Source organism: Scomber japonicus, chromosome 1 (genome assembly GCF_027409825.1).
Source record: "Scomber japonicus isolate fScoJap1 chromosome 1, fScoJap1.pri, whole genome shotgun sequence".
In the NCBI taxonomy this organism is placed as follows: Eukaryota; Metazoa; Chordata; class Actinopteri; order Scombriformes; family Scombridae; genus Scomber; species Scomber japonicus.
The window spans coordinates 779,927-798,442 of record NC_070578.1 but is presented as its reverse complement, the minus strand read 5'-3'; the positions used below and the strand labels follow the sequence as shown (position 1 = coordinate 798,442).

Genomic DNA, 18,516 nt, shown 5'->3' with positions numbered 1-18,516 from the left:
GCTCAGAATGAGACTTTTTTTTCCAAAATAAAAGTCGGCAATGGTCACTGTATATTAATAGGAAACGAGGGACAAAGTTTTTCAAAATAAATTTCCACTCCACTCATTCATACTCAATTTAAACCTTAATACCTTTCATACATGTTTCATTCAACTTTTAACTCCCATTCATACTTTAAAAAAAAATCAATACAGCTGGTTTAGATGTCCTAATGACCCAACCATTTCCCACTTTTCCAAATGATTCATACTCCTTTGGCTGCTTTCTTAATCAAAATTAAAACCTGCAATCCAATTTAGCGTCACCCTTTCAACAGCAAGTATTCACACTGCTGTTTATAGCTTAAAAGATGTATAATAATTGTGGCTGATCACTTGTGATTCCAAAACTATTGCTGTTTGAATCATTTTATTCAGTGTAATGTGTCTTTGTCTAGGTCTTAAACTTATTTTCCTTTTTGTTTTGGTTTTGTGACTTCATTGTGACTGCTTCTGCCATTTCCAATGTTAGCTAGAGCTCAATCTGTGCCCTCCAAAATGTCACATTGTCATCAATATATTTGTGAAACAAACTGAGTCTTAAGTTTTTTTGGTTTTCTGCTCTGTTCCTGTGCTAATGTTGCTCTTTCTGGTGGTCTGTGTTAATGTTCATCATTCTAGCTGGGATTAATAAGAATGTCGATGCAAATGTTTATATTGCAGAAGTATAATTTTAATAATTATCATCAAAGAAATTCTAAACTAAAAAGTTTACATCACAGTAGTATGTTGTGACAGGAAAAATAGAAAACGAGCTATAAATAAAACTTTACATGAAAAAGTAAAGATAGGGTGAAGTTTTGCATAGTGTCTGTAAGACTTCAGTCTGGTGATAATTTACTGTAAAGCATTAAGTAAGTGATCAGCGTCTCCGCCGGCGCTGTAGTTTGGCTGTGGTCCCCTCCACACACTCTGTTTTTCTGCAGCTGCACGTTTCCACGACAGTGTAGGTGTGCTGGACTTTGGAGTTGTCGGCACAGGTCAGCTCCACTTGCTTCTGACTGGTGGTGGCCTCTTGGCAACACTCACACTGGTGCATCATCTTATTAGCCGCTGCAGAATATCTGCACACACAGACAACAGCTCTTATGACAATGTAGCCTCTAGGGGGAAAGGCCATATATATTTACAGAGCATAAACAATGGATTAAAAAAAGAATTTGAATAATTGCTGATGGCTTATCAATAACAACAAATCTAAGACTTATGAGCATATATAACTGCAGACATCATGACATATAGTAACAGTTATCAAGTCTGCAGTTGTAATTTATTGTATTTAGTATTGCCCTGCAGCTGTTTTCCAGAAGAAGCTGTCAAACAATCCATAAGAGGGGTTCATTAAATAATTAAACAGACAAAACAAGTTTGATGATGGAGTAAGATTTTCCACAACCTGTGAACTCAAATTACAGTGGAATGCTGATGAAGTTGATGCTAAATAAACTCACATAGATGAGCTTCCACAGTGTCCAGCACAGGATGTCATGTTGACTGGCTGCACGCTCTTACAGCCATTCACCTCGATGACTGTCTCATTACTCTGGACCTCACAGACACTGCGCTGTTTGCCTGGAACAAACGGCAAGGGTTAACGCTCTATTTAATGCTGTATGATACACAGGTTCATCACCCAAAATCATACTTCCATTCTTAAAATGTGTCCTGTTCAAAATGTTATTTTCTCAATTGTGTGTGTGTGTGTGTGTGTGTGTGTGTGTGTGTGTGTGTGTGTGTGTGTGTGTATGGTGACTCCACTAACTTACAGGTTTTGCAGCATCCATTGGCGTCAGTTGTCTCGGTGCCCTGGAGGAGGAAGACATACAATATTGTGTTTTAGACATGAACGGCATGTGTTAGGGACAGGGAGAGGGGTATGAGTTTCTGGGTTTTGACAAAATGAGGTCAACTCACCGGTTCACAGTCCAAGGGATTAAAGTGAGGACAGGTGGTCTCAGTCTCCTTGGTAACAAGTTGTCCATTGATCTTCTCACATGTATATTTCACACACTTGTTATTGGGGGGTACAAACGTGTCATTCACCTGTATCAACAAGAAAAACAAAATCTAAATCAACAGGGAGAAAATTATTGAACTTTTTTTGGCTCAAATACATGCACAGCTTGGCCCAAATGCCACTACATTTCTTGTATTCCACCAAGGTGTTTAAGAAGAACAACATCACATGTGATAAAGATTATATTTTTTGTTTTATATTTTGTTTCATTTTATCAAATGTTTTACAACACTGGAAGGAAGTCTTATCTTTAGCTGTGAATTAAAGGTATTTGTGTTTGTTTTACTTTCTAAGAAATGTTTTTTTATTGTTTAAGTGGTAAAAAGCATTCTCTTGCTATAGCCAGCATCCCCTTTCTTATATTGTTGGCTATCAAAACTGAGGAAACACTCACACAGCTCACTCACTGACCTCAATGATTTGCGTTGTGTTGTCAGGTGTGGTGAAAATACAGCTCTTCTGAACACACTTCCCACAGCACTTGCCAGGTACAGTCTGATATTCATAACCCTGGGGACAGAGAGACAGTGATGGAGCCAGCTCCTTCAACTTTGAAATATGTGTGTGTTAAATGTTTGTTTGATGTAAGCTTACTTCAGAGCAGTCTGTTTTGCAGACAACAGGTTTGCAGTTAATGATGTTTAGCTTGGTGATGGGATCCATTTTGGGGCCACAATAACACTCCTGACAGGGGCCAGGCTTGAAAGGTTGCATTGTTGTTCCAGATGTTTGTCCTGATCCTGATGGTGATGCTGTTGTTCCAGATGTTTGTCTCGATCCTGATGGTGATGCTGTTGTTCTAGATGTTTGTCCTGATCCTGATGGTGATGCTGTTGTTCCAGATGTTTGTCCTGATCCTGATGGTGATGCTGTTGTTCCAGATGATTGTCTCGATCCTGATGGTGATGCTGTTGTACTGGATGTTTGTCCTGATCCTGATGGTGATGCTGTTGTACTAGATGTTTGTCCCGATCCTGATGGTGATGCTGTTGTTCCAGATGTTTGTCCGGATCCTGATGGTGATGCTGTTGTTCCAGATGATTGCCTTGATCCTGATGGTGATGCTGTTGTTCCAGATGTTTGTTCCGATCCTGATGGTGATGCTGTTGTTCCAGATGATTGTCCCGATCCTGATGGTGATGCTGTTGTTTTAGATGTTTGTCCCGATCCTGATGGTGATGCTGTTGTTCCAGATGATTGTCCCGATCCTGATGGTGATGCTGTTGTTCCAGATGATTGTCTCGATCCTGATGGTGATGCTGTTGTACTAGATGTTTGTCCCGATCCTGATGGTGATGCTGTTGTTTCAGATGATTGTCCTGATCCTGATGGTGATGCTGTTGTTCCAGATGATTGTCCTGATCCTGATGGTGATGCTGTTGTACTAGATGTTTGTCCCGATCCTGATGGTGATGCTGTTGTTCCAGATGATTGTCCTGATCCTGATGGTGATGCTGTTGTACTAGATGTTTGTCCCGATCCTGATGGTGATGCTGTTGTTCCAGATGATTGTCCTGATCCTGACGGTGAGGCTGTTGTTCCAGATGATTGTCCTGATCCTGATGGTGATGCTGTTGTTCCAGATGATTGTCCCGATCCTGATGGTGACGCTGTTGTCCTAGATGTTTGTCCTGATCCAGATGGTGAGGCTGTTGTTCCAAATAGTTGCCTTGTTACTGATGGTGCTTCTGTTGGTGGTTCTGATGTTGTTTGTGGTGTGGTGGGTATTTTTTCACCAGGCTACAGAATACACATTGATCAAACATCAATCCAGGATTTTAAGGAAACTTTCACATATTTACTTCATATCATTTTGTTCTTTGTTACCTTTAAGCTCTGGTCTGTTTTATGCTCACTCTCACTTCTCACAAACAAGAGTCTGTTTATACTCAGTCGACATGAACAATTCTTCAGTGTGTATGTGTGCGTGTGCGTGTGTGTGTGTGGGGGGGGGGGTGCTTACTTTGTACTCAGTCATGTCATGGACACATACACCTTTAGGTTCTGTAGGGACATAAACGATACATGAATTAGGTTAGCAGAGTAGTAATGTAGATGTGTGAAGAGTAAAGCAGTGTTTTACCTAAAACAGGTTTTTAAAGCCCTTCATGTGAGGATTAGTTATTGCACATCTAACTGTCTGACTATAAGCTGTGAACAAATATTCAAACTAAATTGCTGGACTCAAGCCTGACATTAAATATTTCATCTTTACTTTCAAATAGAAAATGCATAAAAAATCAGCTGCTACTGACACATGCTGATGTAAATGCTTTCCTTTTTTTTCTAAGGCTACTTGTCTTTACAACTGATTAAATCAGATAGGTGGGTCCTGTGGTGAATTCAATTTCATTCTTTTCATTATTCCTCATGAAAAATGACTTTTTGTATTTAATTTCTTGATAGATATCATATGCTGACACATACCACACTTGTAGGATTGGCAGCAGGTGTCGTTAGTGACAGTGAGATAGAATCCCAGTTTGCAAGTGGGAGGAGTGGGACACAGGTTGGTGTTGCATTCTGTTGGGTAAAAAAGAATGGAATTATTATCGTGAATGTTGAGATTTGCCTCAGTTTGCCTTGAATTACTTGCTAGTATAGAAGTAACAATAAGTTAAAGAACTATACTTCCTAATCTTCAAAGCCTTGACAAAGTATTACATTAAATTTACATCTGCTTGAATTTAGGATAAAATGATTGTTGTGAGGCAGGACAGTTACATGTGTCCATTGAATATTGATTAAAAAGTTTGCTCTATATTAGCAAGGTAACTGAGGAAAAAAGCAGAGGATGTTCATCATGATGGGATGGCATATCTAAAGCATGCCTCTGCAAATTGATTTTTCTTGACCTATAAAGTCAATATATTCTTCAATCTGAAATGTTGTCTCCAAATGTGTACTCCTATCACAAAGTGACAGAATCACATTTGATTCTGTGAACCTGCAACTGACCACATGACTGCGTTGTGCAGCAGTCGTCTGTTTTGTTGACCAGCTGCTGGCCAGGCTCGCTGCAGTTGGGACTCTGTACTGATGGGCACTCAATAGGCTGGCACTGGACACTCATTGAATCCTTGTCACACACACAGTTGCTGCAGTCACTTGTCCATGTTTCACCAGGCTGTTTAAGAAAAAGGAACCAGTTCAGGCATACAGCTCATGCTTTGCTAATGTAGATGAATATATGTGTTAAGCAGAGTTCTCACCTGTTTGGGTTGTCCATTAGGTCCAACACAATCTGAAATTCAAAAAGAAACAAGCATTTCTAGATTTGTAGGTGTGACAAATATTGTATGTAAATATTCTATGTCCAAGTCAAATCAAGTTTACTATTGGATCCCTACTTACCACAGGATTTAACACATGTTTCATAGACTGTGTTGAATAAGGTGGTGCCTTCAGGACAAAAGCAACCCTCCTCAGTGTAGTTAGTGGAGGCATCTATCTTGAACTTCTTGTTGTATCTGTCGTCAGATATGGAATTACTTGTTATTATAGAGATGTGAAGACTTGGAGATGTTTTGAGGTATGGTCAAATAACAAGGAACTCAGAGTGGAGACTAAGAATTGAAAATGTTTAATCACTTATCATAATATATATTTACGAGAGTTAACAATACACAGTACAATTTATAAAAGTGCCTGTAAATTGCAACCATGACTCTAGGCTCTACTTTTCTGAAACAAGCACATTTTTTAGATTTTGGTGACCACTAGTGTTTCTTTCTTGCATCTGTGCATTTATTGCATTCTTGCTCCTCTCAATATCTAACAAGACTCAATTGTTTCTATAAAAAACAATGATCATAACTATGTCTACATGCAACATATCATCCATTATTTATCCAATACAAAGATAAACAGTCCTCATATTTTTCAATAAACAAATATAAAATTGGATTTGAACATGTTAGTAATTAGAAAAGCACACAAAGGTCAATTACCATTAAATCCTAGTGTCTCGCCTGAATATTTAAATATTGTCATTAAAGAATGTAGCCACATTGGGCTAGTAGTGCATGAAGCAAGTAGGATTTTGGAGAGATGTGAGTGATCCTTGACCATAAAGGTGGTCTGAAGAGGCAGACCTGAAACTATGAAGTATGTTTCTGCCTGCACATATCAGTGCCATTTTTATATATATTTATGTTTTATTTATTTCTCCTGACCATTATGCCCCAGCAGTATCCTAAACCTCAAGCTTTTTCCTGAACTGTCCAACAGCAGCTCTGACTTTATATTTGATTACAGGTCAGGTCTTGAGACTTAAGACTCATCCTGAAGACTCAAGGACAGCCAAAAAAATGTATTGTTAAATGTTTAATCAGTTGATAGCTTTCCAGTTTGATGTTTGGAAGGACACAGAACATTATCAACCATTAGATCCTAACCAGTCCTGTGTATCAATACATAAATAATAAATGAAACTATCGCTATCATCATCAATGTGTAAAATGACACCCCATTTTTATTTACAGTTAGGTGAAAGAGGAGCATCTTTAACCACACTGTAGATTAAATACAACATCATTCTTTCTGCTATGAAATGACTGCAGCTATTTAATCAACTGCACAGACAAGATCTGACTTTCTAATTGAAAACTCACTCATCAAAGAAAACAGTGATCAGAATTTTGGGTGATCATGTTCATGTGGATAATATTGATGCTGATGTTATGAAACATCTTTAAATTCAGTGCTTGACATCAAAAATATAAACATATGAATCAAGTAAGTGGTGTGTAAATGATCAGAAACAAACCAACAAAAACACATTGAACTGACATATACTTTACCTTTCATTGCACGTACGCTCTACAGCAGGACCACAGGCCATGTACACTTTTCCACTTGGACACTTGTGTTCTGTAAAATGGAGATTTGTTTATATGATTCAGAAATCTAAGCAATTGTATTATTGTAGGCCTATAATACAGACTGCAATACTATATATCTCACCGCACTGCCCATTGGTGTCATTCCTCCAGTCAATACAGACTCCTGCATTAGAGCACTCAGAAGCATAGGCCTCTAGGCTGGAACAGCTATCATTGCCACCATTGCAAATGTCATTCACACAGGATTGCACAAATTGTCCTGGGGCTATGACTGAGTGGCACGGAGCAAATACGCTGGAGGGGAAATACAGGCCATAACAGTGTATCAGAAGAAGTGAGCAGAAGACTTTGCATCCAATGAGTTGTGAGAGAAATTCTAAGATACTTCAGTTGTTTTGAATTTTAGTTGTGTGATTCAGTTGTATGGTATGTTTCTAGGTCATGCTTAGTAGTAGTGTTGTATTAGACTGCATAACAATGTACAGGTTGTTTTTCTGCTGGTCACAGAGTGTAAATATCACAGAGATTATCAATACACCCATATTCATCAGTTCTTTTCTTTAACAGTGTCTGTAGGCAGTATGTAATTATTGTTGATTCAAACTGGGGTGTCTCTCTAAAGCATGAGATAACAGCAGTATATAAACCATATCACAACAGGTGCACACATTGTTTCAGATGTAACACAGAAAAGACCCTGTGGGAGACACATATTATGAGTTGACATGCTGCTCTTCATTAGGGTTATGGAGGGCCAAAGAGTCACTATTCAACATTCAGATCTAAAACTGCCCATTTACACTGTAAAATGTGGCAGAACATTTGAGAATGCCTTTAAAACTGCCTTGAGAATCATTAAAACGTTTTTGCTATTTCAATGCACAAATACACAAGTACTTTGAAAAGTGTGGAACTGTGTAGCAATAAATCAGCCTCAGAGACTAAAAGGTTTTTTAAAAATATGATGTTGTTCCCCCTACCTGCTCGTTAGGAGATCACAAATGGCAGGTTTGCAAACAGACTGGGTTGTTGACTGTGGTGGTGTTGAGGCGGTCTGGGGTGTCATTGTAGTAGTCATTGTAGGTGGAGTTGTGGGGGTGACACAGGGTATATCCGGCACACGCCACTGGCCTGCAGATTCTGTGCAGTTTTCCACCTGGCCGTTGGGAGAACGACAATCATTGTTCGGGGAGTTGTCACAGGTTCCTGGAAAAGGAAAGGCAGCATGATGAGGCGACAGCATAGTTTCTTATCTGCAATGGTACACTGATGATTTGGATTTAAAATGTATCTTTGTCTTCTATGTGCATGCCCTCACCTGTGGTAGGATTAGATTCATATCAGTTACCAATGACTCAATCAATTCATCTCTATTTATATAGCACCAAATGACAACAAAAGTAATCTCAATGCACTTTTCACATAGAGCAGGTCTAGGCTGTACTCTTTGATTCAGAGAGACCCAACATTCCCACATGAGCAGCCTTTTAGTCACAGCAGTGTATAGACACTGTCAGTACTCTGCTCACACATTGCTGTAAGTCTTTTGCCACACCGCTGAAACTATGCTGTCGCTTGCTCCTCCGGGAGAAAGGAAGTTAGTATTGATGTAATATGCAACTGTGCAGTTGTGCTGATCTCCAAGGCAGGCTCATGTAGCTAAGAGATACTAGTCATACTCTGCCCTTGAGTGTGGACACACACAACTCTCTTTTCTTAACAGCAGCAACACAGAGCCTGCCTGACTGAAGTATAACACCAACGGCCATGACACAAATCTGCCTGCTGATCCCACAATTAGTATTTTCTATATCCCACATTCAGTGAGCCAAATAACACAAAGCCAGAAGCGAGACTTTCTTTGGTGTATGCGCCATTCCATCAATTTCATAAGACTGAATGGGTGCCATTATTTGGTCCAGTATCCAGCTCTTACAATACATCCATGATTCTGTCATTATGTTTTTGTTTTCCCATGGTGCAATACATTTATACACAGTATATAGACCCAGTTAACTTTACATATGGTGTGTTTTCTTTTATCCCTTAAGTACATTTAGTTAAGATCATATATTGTATGTTATACTTTTGTTATCTCTAAGTGCTGTTGAATATACATGCTGTTTACTTAATGTTGCATGAGAGTAAATACTACCAACCACTACTAGTTATAGTTCATTAGTAATCAGTTCCAAAATCATTTAGTCCTATAACTTGATACAAAATAAGTGATAAATGAATAAATACATGACCTTATTTCTGAATGTCAAAGTTAATCTTAATGCCCTACATTAAAATGTTATAATAACTTACCACACTGTCCCTCAGTGTTCCCACCAAAGAGAGAATTGGGAATGTCAATGCTGAATGTGGAGCCCCTATAGGTCACTACTGTCTTGATCTCCGGTATAATCAATAATACTATCATATCTGTGCCAATGATGCGCAGGACAGAATTGCTGTAAGCTGGATAGATGCGTTTCTGATTCACATAAACCTGCAGGATAAGGAGAAAAAAGATGAGAGAAGACTAAACCACATCAGCACTTCTAACCCTAACTGCATCACGCATCAGACTGCTATTACTGACAGACTACTATTAAATTAGTAAACTCAAAATAAAGTGAGATGCTGACACTAAAACAGCAAATGTATTGACATTTTGAATAGGTGCTTACCGCATTAGCTTCTGTTCCTGAAGTCTTCAACCGCCGAGTCAGTACTACCTCATAGGACTGGTATGTAACAGTGAGAGCCTGGGGACAGAATGTGATTTCTGAAGGATCACAGTCATGTTTATTTAATGTAATAGTCAGGTTATATTTGGTAATAATCTCTTTGACAAGGTAGTAAGAGCACTCTTTGTTGAAACGGTATGATTTTCCATCAAATGTATTGTAGGTGGATCCACCCCAGACACTGCACACACCTGCAGGATAAAAGGAACCAAGTATGGTAAATAGAGGTAAGAACTGGAACAGGCAAAAGTGTCATTATTACCCCCATCAAGAAGGCTGTAATTGTTAGCAGTTATCTTAAACAAAAACCATCTCAGTCATGGTATTGCTGTCAAGAGTGAAAACACACCGCCACAATACTGTCTGTTACATGCAAAAGACTTCAGTAGTAAAGCTAACTGTAATGAAACTTTTCAACTTACATTCACATTCATAGTGGGGGCAACATCCATGATCATCATAGCCCTTCACAACTTTACGTCCATTGGCACAAATGGGTTGCTGTACTGTGGGACAGGGCTTAGGTGTCTTTGTGACCTTGCCATTGGTGCAAATAGCTGTGGTGCAGTTGTCAACTGTCCAGGACTCTCCATTCTGGATGGGGATAAGGACACAGCAGGTCATACAGGAAAATGGGTTGTAAAATGTAAATGTAAATTTGTATTGTTGTATTTACAGATGCACCAGCCACAGGCCAGTTTTCAGCTAATCTGTAGGTGACCAGCTGATCAGTCTGTATATACATATACTATGTTTCATTTTATTTCCATGTTCCTTGGTGAAAGAAATGACAATAAAATATATGTAGAAATTTTTGCCACACCTAGCTGCATTACGGTCCACATAGCGCATAACTCAAGAAAAGTTACAAACACCTTTGTGTATGCTGTCTCTCTTAAAGAAAGGAAGAAAGATTGTCTTTCCTATTCATTTCTTATCAAGAAAGAAACTCAGAAGTGACAGCAGGACAGACTTTTTAAAATACTGGAATTTGTAATCAGCCAGGAAAATTGCAATTGGTACATCTCTAATACTGTACATGAAATATTATTTTGAGATGCAGAGAGTCTTTATTTGATCTATATTGCACCTTTCTTGGTGGATACTCATCATTGCAGTCCAGGGTAGTTGTTAATGGAGTGGAAGTAGGAATTCTTGTGGTGGTAGAAAAGGTTGATTTTGTAGTGGTGATGATCACTGTAGAATGTACAGTTGTGCTGGGTATCGGTGTTGTGGGACACGGAGTGGACTGTTTCTCAACTTTACAAGATGCACTGCAATGTGCAACGAAACACCACCCTAAGCCATCAGTGACATTGTACACCAAGTCCCCTGTGAAAATCAGTGGAGTAAAAGTTTAGAATTCAACATTAAAGGCTAACATAAACATTTTTTAATAAATAGAACCTTAAAAATGAAGACTGGAGTAATTTACTTCATATAGCCAAGACTGAACTGATGTTGGCAGACTTAGGTCAAGACAGGTTCATTACTTTGATTTCAATACAGGGCCACAGAGCAGGACTTACCTGGACGATAGGAAGTTCCATTGACAATACAGGCACATAATGTGGTAGTTGTACTGATCAGGGGTGTTGTGGTTGAACCAGTATTATAAACAGTTGTAAAGAAAGGAAGGGTCTGTGTTACTGGGCCAATTGATGTAGTGCCTGTCAATTTTGTGCTAGTTGTTGCAGATGAAGTGGTGTTCAAAATGGAAGGTTTTGTTATTGGAATTGTTGTTTTGGGCCCTCCAGTGACAACACCCTCAGTGGTTGTTGCAAGTGTTTTTATGGTTGTGGGTTTGGATGTAACCACTGTTGTTTCTTGAATCTTGGTTGTTTCCCCTGGGAATGAAGTTGTAGTTTCAACAACGCCAGTGGTGGCAGTCGTGACTGGGCCAGTGGTGACTATTTTAGGTGGTTTTGTTGTCTCAACCTTTATTGTTGTTTCCTCTGATTTGGTTGTTTCTCCTGGTTTGGTGGTTGTTCCTTGCGTCGTTATCAATGGTCTTTTTGTAGTGGTGGTAAGAACAGAGGGTTTGGATGTTACAACTGTTGTTTCTTGACTCTTGGTTGTTTGTCCTGGGAATGAAGTTGTAGTTTCAACAACACCAGTGGTGGCGGTCGTGACTGGGCCAGTGGTGACTATTTTAGGTGGTTTTGTTGTCTCAACCTGTATTGTTGTTTCCTCTGATATGGTTGTTTCTCCAGGTTTGGTGGTAGTTCCTTCTGTCGATATTGATGGTCTTTTTGTAGTGGTGGTAAGAACAGAGGGTTTGGATGTTACAACTGTTGTTTCTTGACTCTTGGTTGTTTCCCCTGGGAATGAAGTTGTAGTTTCAACAACACCAGTGGTGGCGGTTGTGACTGGGCCAGTGGTGACTATTTTAGGTGGTTTTGTTGTCTCAACCTGTATTGTTGTTTCCTCTGATATGGTTGTTTCTCCAGGTTTGGTTGTAGTTCCTTCTGTCGTTATTGATGGTCGTTTTGTAGTGGTGGTAACAATAGAGGGTTTGGATGTAACCACTGTTGTTTCTTGACTCTTGGTTGTTTCCCCTGGGAATGAAGTTGTAGTTTCAACAACACCGGTGGTGGCGGTTGTGACTGGGCCAGTGGTGACTATTTTAGGTGGTTTTGTTGTCTCAACCTGTATTGTTGTTTCCTCTGATATGGTTGTTTCTCCAGGTTTGGTGGTAGTTCCTTCCGTTGTTATTGATGGTCCTTTTGTAGTGGTGGTAAGAACAGAGGGTTTGGTTGTAACCACCGTTAATTCTTCACCCTCTGTTGTTTCCCCTGGGAATGAAGTTGTAGTTTCAACAACACCAGTGGTGGCGGTTGTGACTGGGCCAGTGGTGACTATTTTGGGTGGTTTTGTTGTCTCAACCTGTATTGTTGTTTCCTCTGATATGGTTGTTTCTCCAGGTTTGGTGGTAGTTCCTTTTGTCGTTATTGATGGTCTTTTTGTAGTGGTGGTAAGAACAGAGGGTTTGGATGTAACCACTGTTGTTTCTTGACTCTTGGTTGTTTCCCCTGGGAATGAAGTTGTAGTTTCAACAACACCGGTGGTGGCGGTTGTGACTGGGCCAGTGGTGACTATTTTAGGTGGTTTTGTTGTCTCAACCTTTATTGTTGTTTCCTCTGATACGGTTGTTTCTCCAGGTTTGGTGGTAGTTCCTTTTGTTGTTATTGATGGTCCTTTTGTAGTGGTGGTAAGAACAGAGGGTTTGGATGTAACCACTGTTGTTTCTTGACTCTTGGTTGTTTCCCCTGGGAATGAAGTTGTAGTTTCAACAACACCGGTGGTGGCGGTTGTGACTGGGCCAGTGGTGACTATTTTGGGTGGTTTTGTTGTCTCAACCTGTATTGTTGTTTCCTCTGATATGGTTGTTTCTCCAGGTTTGGTGGTAGTTCCTTGCGTCGATATTGATGGTCTTTTTGTAGTGGTGGTAAGAACAGAGGGTTTGGATGTTACAACTGTTGTTTCTTGACTCTTGGTTGTTTCCCCTGGGAATGAAGTTGTAGTTTCAACAACACCGGTGGTGGCGGTTGTGACTGGGCCAGTGGTGACTATTTTGGGTGGTTTTGTTGTCTCAACCTGTATTGTTGTTTCCTCTGATATGGTTGTTTCTCCAGGTTTGGTGGTAGTTCCTTTCGTAGTTATTGATGGTTCTTTTGTAGTGGTGGTAAGAACAGAGGGTTTGGATGTAACCACTGTTGTTTCTTGACTCTTGGTTGTTTCCCCTGGGAATGAAGTTGTAGTTTCAACAACACCGGTGGTAGCGGTTGTGACTGGGCCAGTGGTGACTATTTTAGGTGGTTTTGTTGTCTCAACCTTTATTGTTGTTTCCTCCGATACGGTTGTTTCTCCAGGTTTGGTGGTAGTTCCTTTTGTTGTTATTGATGGTCGTTTTGTAGTGGTGGTAAGAACAGAGGGTTTGGATGTAACCACTGTTGTTTCTTGACTCTTGGTTGTTTCCCCTGGGAATGAAGTTGTAGTTTCAACAACACTGGTGGTGGCGGTTGTGACTGGGCCAGTGGTGACTACTTTAGGTGGTTTTGTTGTCTCAACCTTTATTGTTGTTTCCTCTGATATGGTTGTTTCTCCAGGTTTGGTGGTAGTTCCTTGCGTCGTTATTGATGGTCTTTTTGTAGTGGTGGTAAGAACAGAGGGTTTGGATGTAACCACTGTTGTTTCTTGACTCTTGGTTGTTTCCCCTGGGAATGAAGTTGTAGTTTCAACAACACCGGTGGTGGCGGTTGTGACTGGGCCAGTGGTGACTATTTTAGGTGGTTTTGTTGTCTCAACCTGTATTGTTGTTTCCTCTGATATGGTTGTTTCTCCAGGTTTGGTGGTAGTTCCTTTTGTTGTTATTGATGGTCCTTTTGTAGTGGTGGTAAGAACAGAGGGTTTGGATGTAACCACTGTTGTTTCTTGACTCTTGGTTGTTTCCCCTGGTAATGAAGTTGTAGTTTCAACAACACCGGTGGTGGCGGTTGTGACTGGGCCAGTGGTGACTATTTTAGGTGGTTTTGTTGTCTCAACCTTTATTGTTGTTTCCTCTGATATGGTTGTTTCTACAGGCTTGATGGTAGTTTCTTCCGTTGTTATTGATGGTCCTTTTGTAGTGGTGGTAAGAATTGAGGGTTTGGTTGTAACCACTGTTAATTCTTCACCCTCTGTTGTTTCCCCTGGGAATGAAGTTGTAGTTTCAACAACACCAGTGGTGGCGGTTGTGACTGGGCCAGTGGTGACTATTTTGGGTGGTTTTGTTGTCTCAACCTGTATTGTTGTTTCCTCTGATATGGTTGTTTCTCCAGGTTTGGTGGTAGTTCCTTGCGTCGTTATTGATGGTCGTTTTGTAGTGGTGGTAACAATAGAGGGTTTGGATGTAACCACTGTTGTTTCTTGACTCTTGGTTGTTTCCCCTGGGAATGAAGTTGTAGTTTCAACAACACCGGTGGTGGCGGTTGTGACTGGGCCAGTGGTGACTATTTTAGGTGGTTTTGTTGTCTCAACCTTTATTGTTGTTTCCTCTGATACGGTTGTTTCTCCAGGTTTGGTGGTAGTTCCTTTTGTTGTTATTGATGGTCCTTTTGTAGTGGTGGTAAGAACAGAGGGTTTGGATGTAACCACTGTTGTTTCTTGACTCTTGGTTGTTTCCCCTGGGAATGAAGTTGTAGTTTCAACAACACCGGTGGTGGCGGTTGTGACTGGGCCAGTGGTGACTATTTTAGGTGGTTTTGTTGTCTCAACCTGTATTGTTGTTTCCTCTGATATGGTTGTTTCTCCAGGTTTGGTGGTAGTTCCTTGCGTCGATATTGATGGTCTTTTTGTAGTGGTGGTAAGAACAGAGGGTTTGGATGTTACAACTGTTGTTTCTTGACTCTTGGTTGTTTCCCCTGGGAATGAAGTTGTAGTTTCAACAACACCGGTGGTGGCGGTTGTGACTGGGCCAGTGGTGACTATTTTGGGTGGTTTTGTTGTCTCAACCTGTATTGTTGTTTCCTCTGATATGGTTGTTTCTCCAGGTTTGGTGGTAGTTCCTTTCGTAGTTATTGATGGTTCTTTTGTAGTGGTGGTAAGAACAGAGGGTTTGGATGTAACCACTGTTGTTTCTTGACTTTTGGTTGTTTCCCCTGGGAATGAAGTTGTAGTTTCAACAACACCGGTGGTAGCGGTTGTGACTGGGCCAGTGGTGACTATTTTAGGTGGTTTTGTTGTCTCAACCTTTATTGTTGTTTCCTCCGATACGGTTGTTTCTCCAGGTTTGGTGGTAGTTCCTTTTGTTGTTATTGATGGTCGTTTTGTAGTGGTGGTAAGAACAGAGGGTTTGGATGTAACCACTGTTGTTTCTTGACTCTTGGTTGTTTCCCCTGGGAATGAAGTTGTAGTTTCAACAACACTGGTGGTGGCGGTTGTGACTGGGCCAGTGGTGACTACTTTAGGTGGTTTTGTTGTCTCAACCTTTATTGTTGTTTCCTCTGATATGGTTGTTTCTCCAGGTTTGGTGGTAGTTCCTTGCGTCGTTATTGATGGTCTTTTTGTAGTGGTGGTAAGAACAGAGGGTTTGGATGTAACCACTGTTGTTTCTTGACTCTTGGTTGTTTCCCCTGGGAATGAAGTTGTAGTTTCAACAACACCGGTGGTGGCGGTTGTGACTGGGCCAGTGGTGACTATTTTAGGTGGTTTTGTTGTCTCAACCTGTATTGTTGTTTCCTCTGATATGGTTGTTTCTCCAGGTTTGGTGGTAGTTCCTTTTGTTGTTATTGATGGTCCTTTTGTAGTGGTGGTAAGAACAGAGGGTTTGGATGTAACCACTGTTGTTTCTTGACTCTTGGTTGTTTCCCCTGGTAATGAAGTTGTAGTTTCAACAACACCAGTGGTGGCGGTCGTGACTGGGCCAGTGGTGACTATTTTAGGTGGTTTTGTTGTCTCAACCTGTATTGTTGTTTCCTCTGATATGGTTGTTTCTCCAGGTTTGGTGGTAGTTCCTTTTGTAGTTATTGTTGGTTCTTTTGTAGTGGTGGTAAGAACAGAGGGTTTGGATGTAACCACTGTTGTTTCTTGACTCTTGGTTGTTTCCCCTGGGAATGAAGTTGTAGATTCAACAACACCAGTGGTGGCGGTCGTGACTGGGCCAGTGGTGACTATTTTAGGTGGTTTTGTTGTCTCAACCTGTATTGTTGTTTCCTCTGATATGGTTGTTTCTACAGGCTTGATGGTAGTTTCTTCCGTTGTTATTGATGGTCCTTTTGTAGTGGTGGTAAGAATTGAGGGTTTGGTTGTAACCACTGTTAATTCTTCACCCTCTGTTGTTTCCCCTGGGAATGAAGTTGTAGTTTCAACAACACCAGTGGTGGCGGTTGTGACTGGGCCAGTGGTGACTATTTTGGGTGGTTTTGTTGTCTCAACCTGTATTGTTGTTTCCTCTGATATGGTTGTTTCTCCAGGTTTGGTGGTAGTTCCTTGCGTCGTTATTGATGGTCTTTTTGTAGTCGTGGTAAGAACAGAGGGTTTGGATGTAACCACTGTTGTTTCTTGACTCTTGGTTGTTTCCCCTGGGAATGAAGTTGTAGTTTCAACAACACCGGTGGTGGCGGTTGTGACTGGGCCAGTGGTCACTATTTTAGGTGGTTTTGTTGTCTCAACCTGTATTGTTGTTTCCTCTGATATGGTTGTTTCTCCAGGTTTGGTGGTAGTTCCTTTCGTAGTTATTGATGGTTGTTTTGTAGTGGTGGTAAGAACAGAGGGTTTGGATGTAACCACTGTTGTTTCTTGACTCTTGGTTGTTTCCCCTGGGAATGAAGTTGTAGTTTCAACAACACCGGTGGTGGCGGTTGTGACTGGGCCAGTGGTGACTATTTTAGGTGGTTTTGTTGTCTCAACCTGTATTGTTGTTTCCTCTGATATGGTTGTTTCTCCAGGTTTGGTGGTAGTTCCTTTCGTAGTTATTGATGGTTCTTTTGTAGTGGTGGTAAGAACAGAGGGTTTGGATGTAACCACTGTTGTTTCTTGACTCTTGGTTGTTTCCCCTGGGAATGAAGTTGTAGTTTCAACAACACCGGTGGTGGCGGTTGTGACTGGGCCAGTGGTGACTAATTTAGGTGGTTTTGTTGTCTCAACCTGTATTGTTGTTTCCTTTGATATGGTTGTTTCTCCAGGTTTGGTGGTAGTTCCTTTCGTAGTTATTGATGGTCCTTTTGTAGTGGTGGTAAGAACAGAGGGTTTGGATGTAACCACTGTTGTTTCTTGATTCTTGGTTGTTTCCCCTGGGAATGAAGTTGTAGTTTCCACAACACCGGTGGTGGCGGTTGTAACTGGGCCAGTGGTGACTATTTTAGGTGGTTTTGTTGTCTCAACCTGTATTGTCGTTTCCTCTGATATGGTTGTTTCTCCCGGTTTGGTGGTAGTTCCTTTTGTTGTTATTGATGGTCCTTTTGTAGTGGTGGTAAGAACAGAGGGTTTGGATGTAACCACTGTTGTTTCTTGACTCTTGGTTGTTTCCCCTGGGAATAAAGTTGTAGTTTCAACAACACCGGTGGTGGCGGTTGTGACTGGGCCAGTGGTGACTATTTTAGGTGGTTTTGTTGTCTCAACCTTTATTGTTGTTTCCTCTGATACGGTTGTTTCTCCAGGTTTGGTGGTAGTTCCTTTTGTTGTTATTGATGGTCCTTTTGTAGTGGTGGTAAGAATTGAGGGTTTGGTTGTAACCACTGTTGTTTCTTGACTCTCTGTTGTTTCCCCTGGGAATGAAGTTGTAGTTTCAACAACACCGGTGGTGGCGGTTGTGACTGGGCCAGTGGTGACTATTTTAGGTGGTTTTGTTGTCTCAACCTGTATTGTTGTTTCCTCTGATATGGTTGTTTCTACAGGCTTGAGGGTAGTTTCTTCCGTTGTTATTGATGGTCCTTTTGTAGTGGTGGTAAGAATTGAGGGTTTGGTTGTAACCACTGTTAATTCTTCACCCTCTGTTGTTTCCCCTGGGAATGAAGTTGTAGTTTCAACAACACCAGTGGTGGCGGTTGTGACTGGGCCAGTGGTGACTATTTTGGGTGGTTTTGTTGTCTCAACCTGTATTGTTGTTTCCTCTGATATGGTTGTTTCTCCAGGTTTGGTGGTAGTTCCTTGCGTCGTTATTGATGGTCTTTTTGTAGTGGTGGTAAGAACAGAGGGTTTGGATGTAACCACTGTTGTTTCTTGACTCTTGGTTGTTTCCCCTGGGAATGAAGTTGTAGTTTCAACAACACCAGTGGTGGCGGTTGTGACTGGGCCAGTGGTGACTATTTTAGGTGGTTTTGTAGTCTCAACCTGTATTGTTGTTTCCTCTGATACGGTTGTTTCTCCAGGTTTGGTGGTAGTTCCTTTCGTAGTTATT

General features: G+C 40.8%; 1 protein-coding gene across 1 annotated transcript in view; it reads right to left on the bottom strand.

Moving 5' to 3' along the window:
• Window positions 1–901: 901 nt before the first annotated feature.
• LOC128361115 (mucin-2-like) overlaps window positions 902–18,516 on the bottom strand; it is a 36,043-nt gene continuing 18,428 nt past the window's right edge. The window contains exons 26-48 of the mRNA XM_053321633.1: window positions 14,421–17,458; window positions 12,938–14,183; window positions 12,483–12,835; window positions 11,168–11,405; window positions 10,729–10,970; window positions 10,061–10,232; window positions 9,579–9,829; window positions 9,214–9,397; window positions 7,881–8,106; window positions 7,022–7,194; window positions 6,859–6,928; window positions 5,411–5,526; window positions 5,269–5,300; window positions 5,015–5,183; window positions 4,484–4,579; window positions 4,020–4,060; window positions 3,738–3,796; window positions 2,651–2,849; window positions 2,468–2,566; window positions 1,954–2,082; window positions 1,798–1,845; window positions 1,491–1,603; window positions 902–1,103 (exon numbers count right to left, since the gene is read on the bottom strand). Coding sequence (XP_053177608.1) covers window positions 902–1,103; window positions 1,491–1,603; window positions 1,798–1,845; window positions 1,954–2,082; window positions 2,468–2,566; window positions 2,651–2,849; window positions 3,738–3,796; window positions 4,020–4,060; window positions 4,484–4,579; window positions 5,015–5,183; window positions 5,269–5,300; window positions 5,411–5,526; window positions 6,859–6,928; window positions 7,022–7,194; window positions 7,881–8,106; window positions 9,214–9,397; window positions 9,579–9,829; window positions 10,061–10,232; window positions 10,729–10,970; window positions 11,168–11,405; window positions 12,483–12,835; window positions 12,938–14,183; window positions 14,421–17,458 — 7,496 coding nt within the window. The remainder of the gene's footprint in view (window positions 1,104–1,490; window positions 1,604–1,797; window positions 1,846–1,953; window positions 2,083–2,467; window positions 2,567–2,650; window positions 2,850–3,737; window positions 3,797–4,019; window positions 4,061–4,483; window positions 4,580–5,014; window positions 5,184–5,268; window positions 5,301–5,410; window positions 5,527–6,858; window positions 6,929–7,021; window positions 7,195–7,880; window positions 8,107–9,213; window positions 9,398–9,578; window positions 9,830–10,060; window positions 10,233–10,728; window positions 10,971–11,167; window positions 11,406–12,482; window positions 12,836–12,937; window positions 14,184–14,420; window positions 17,459–18,516) is intronic.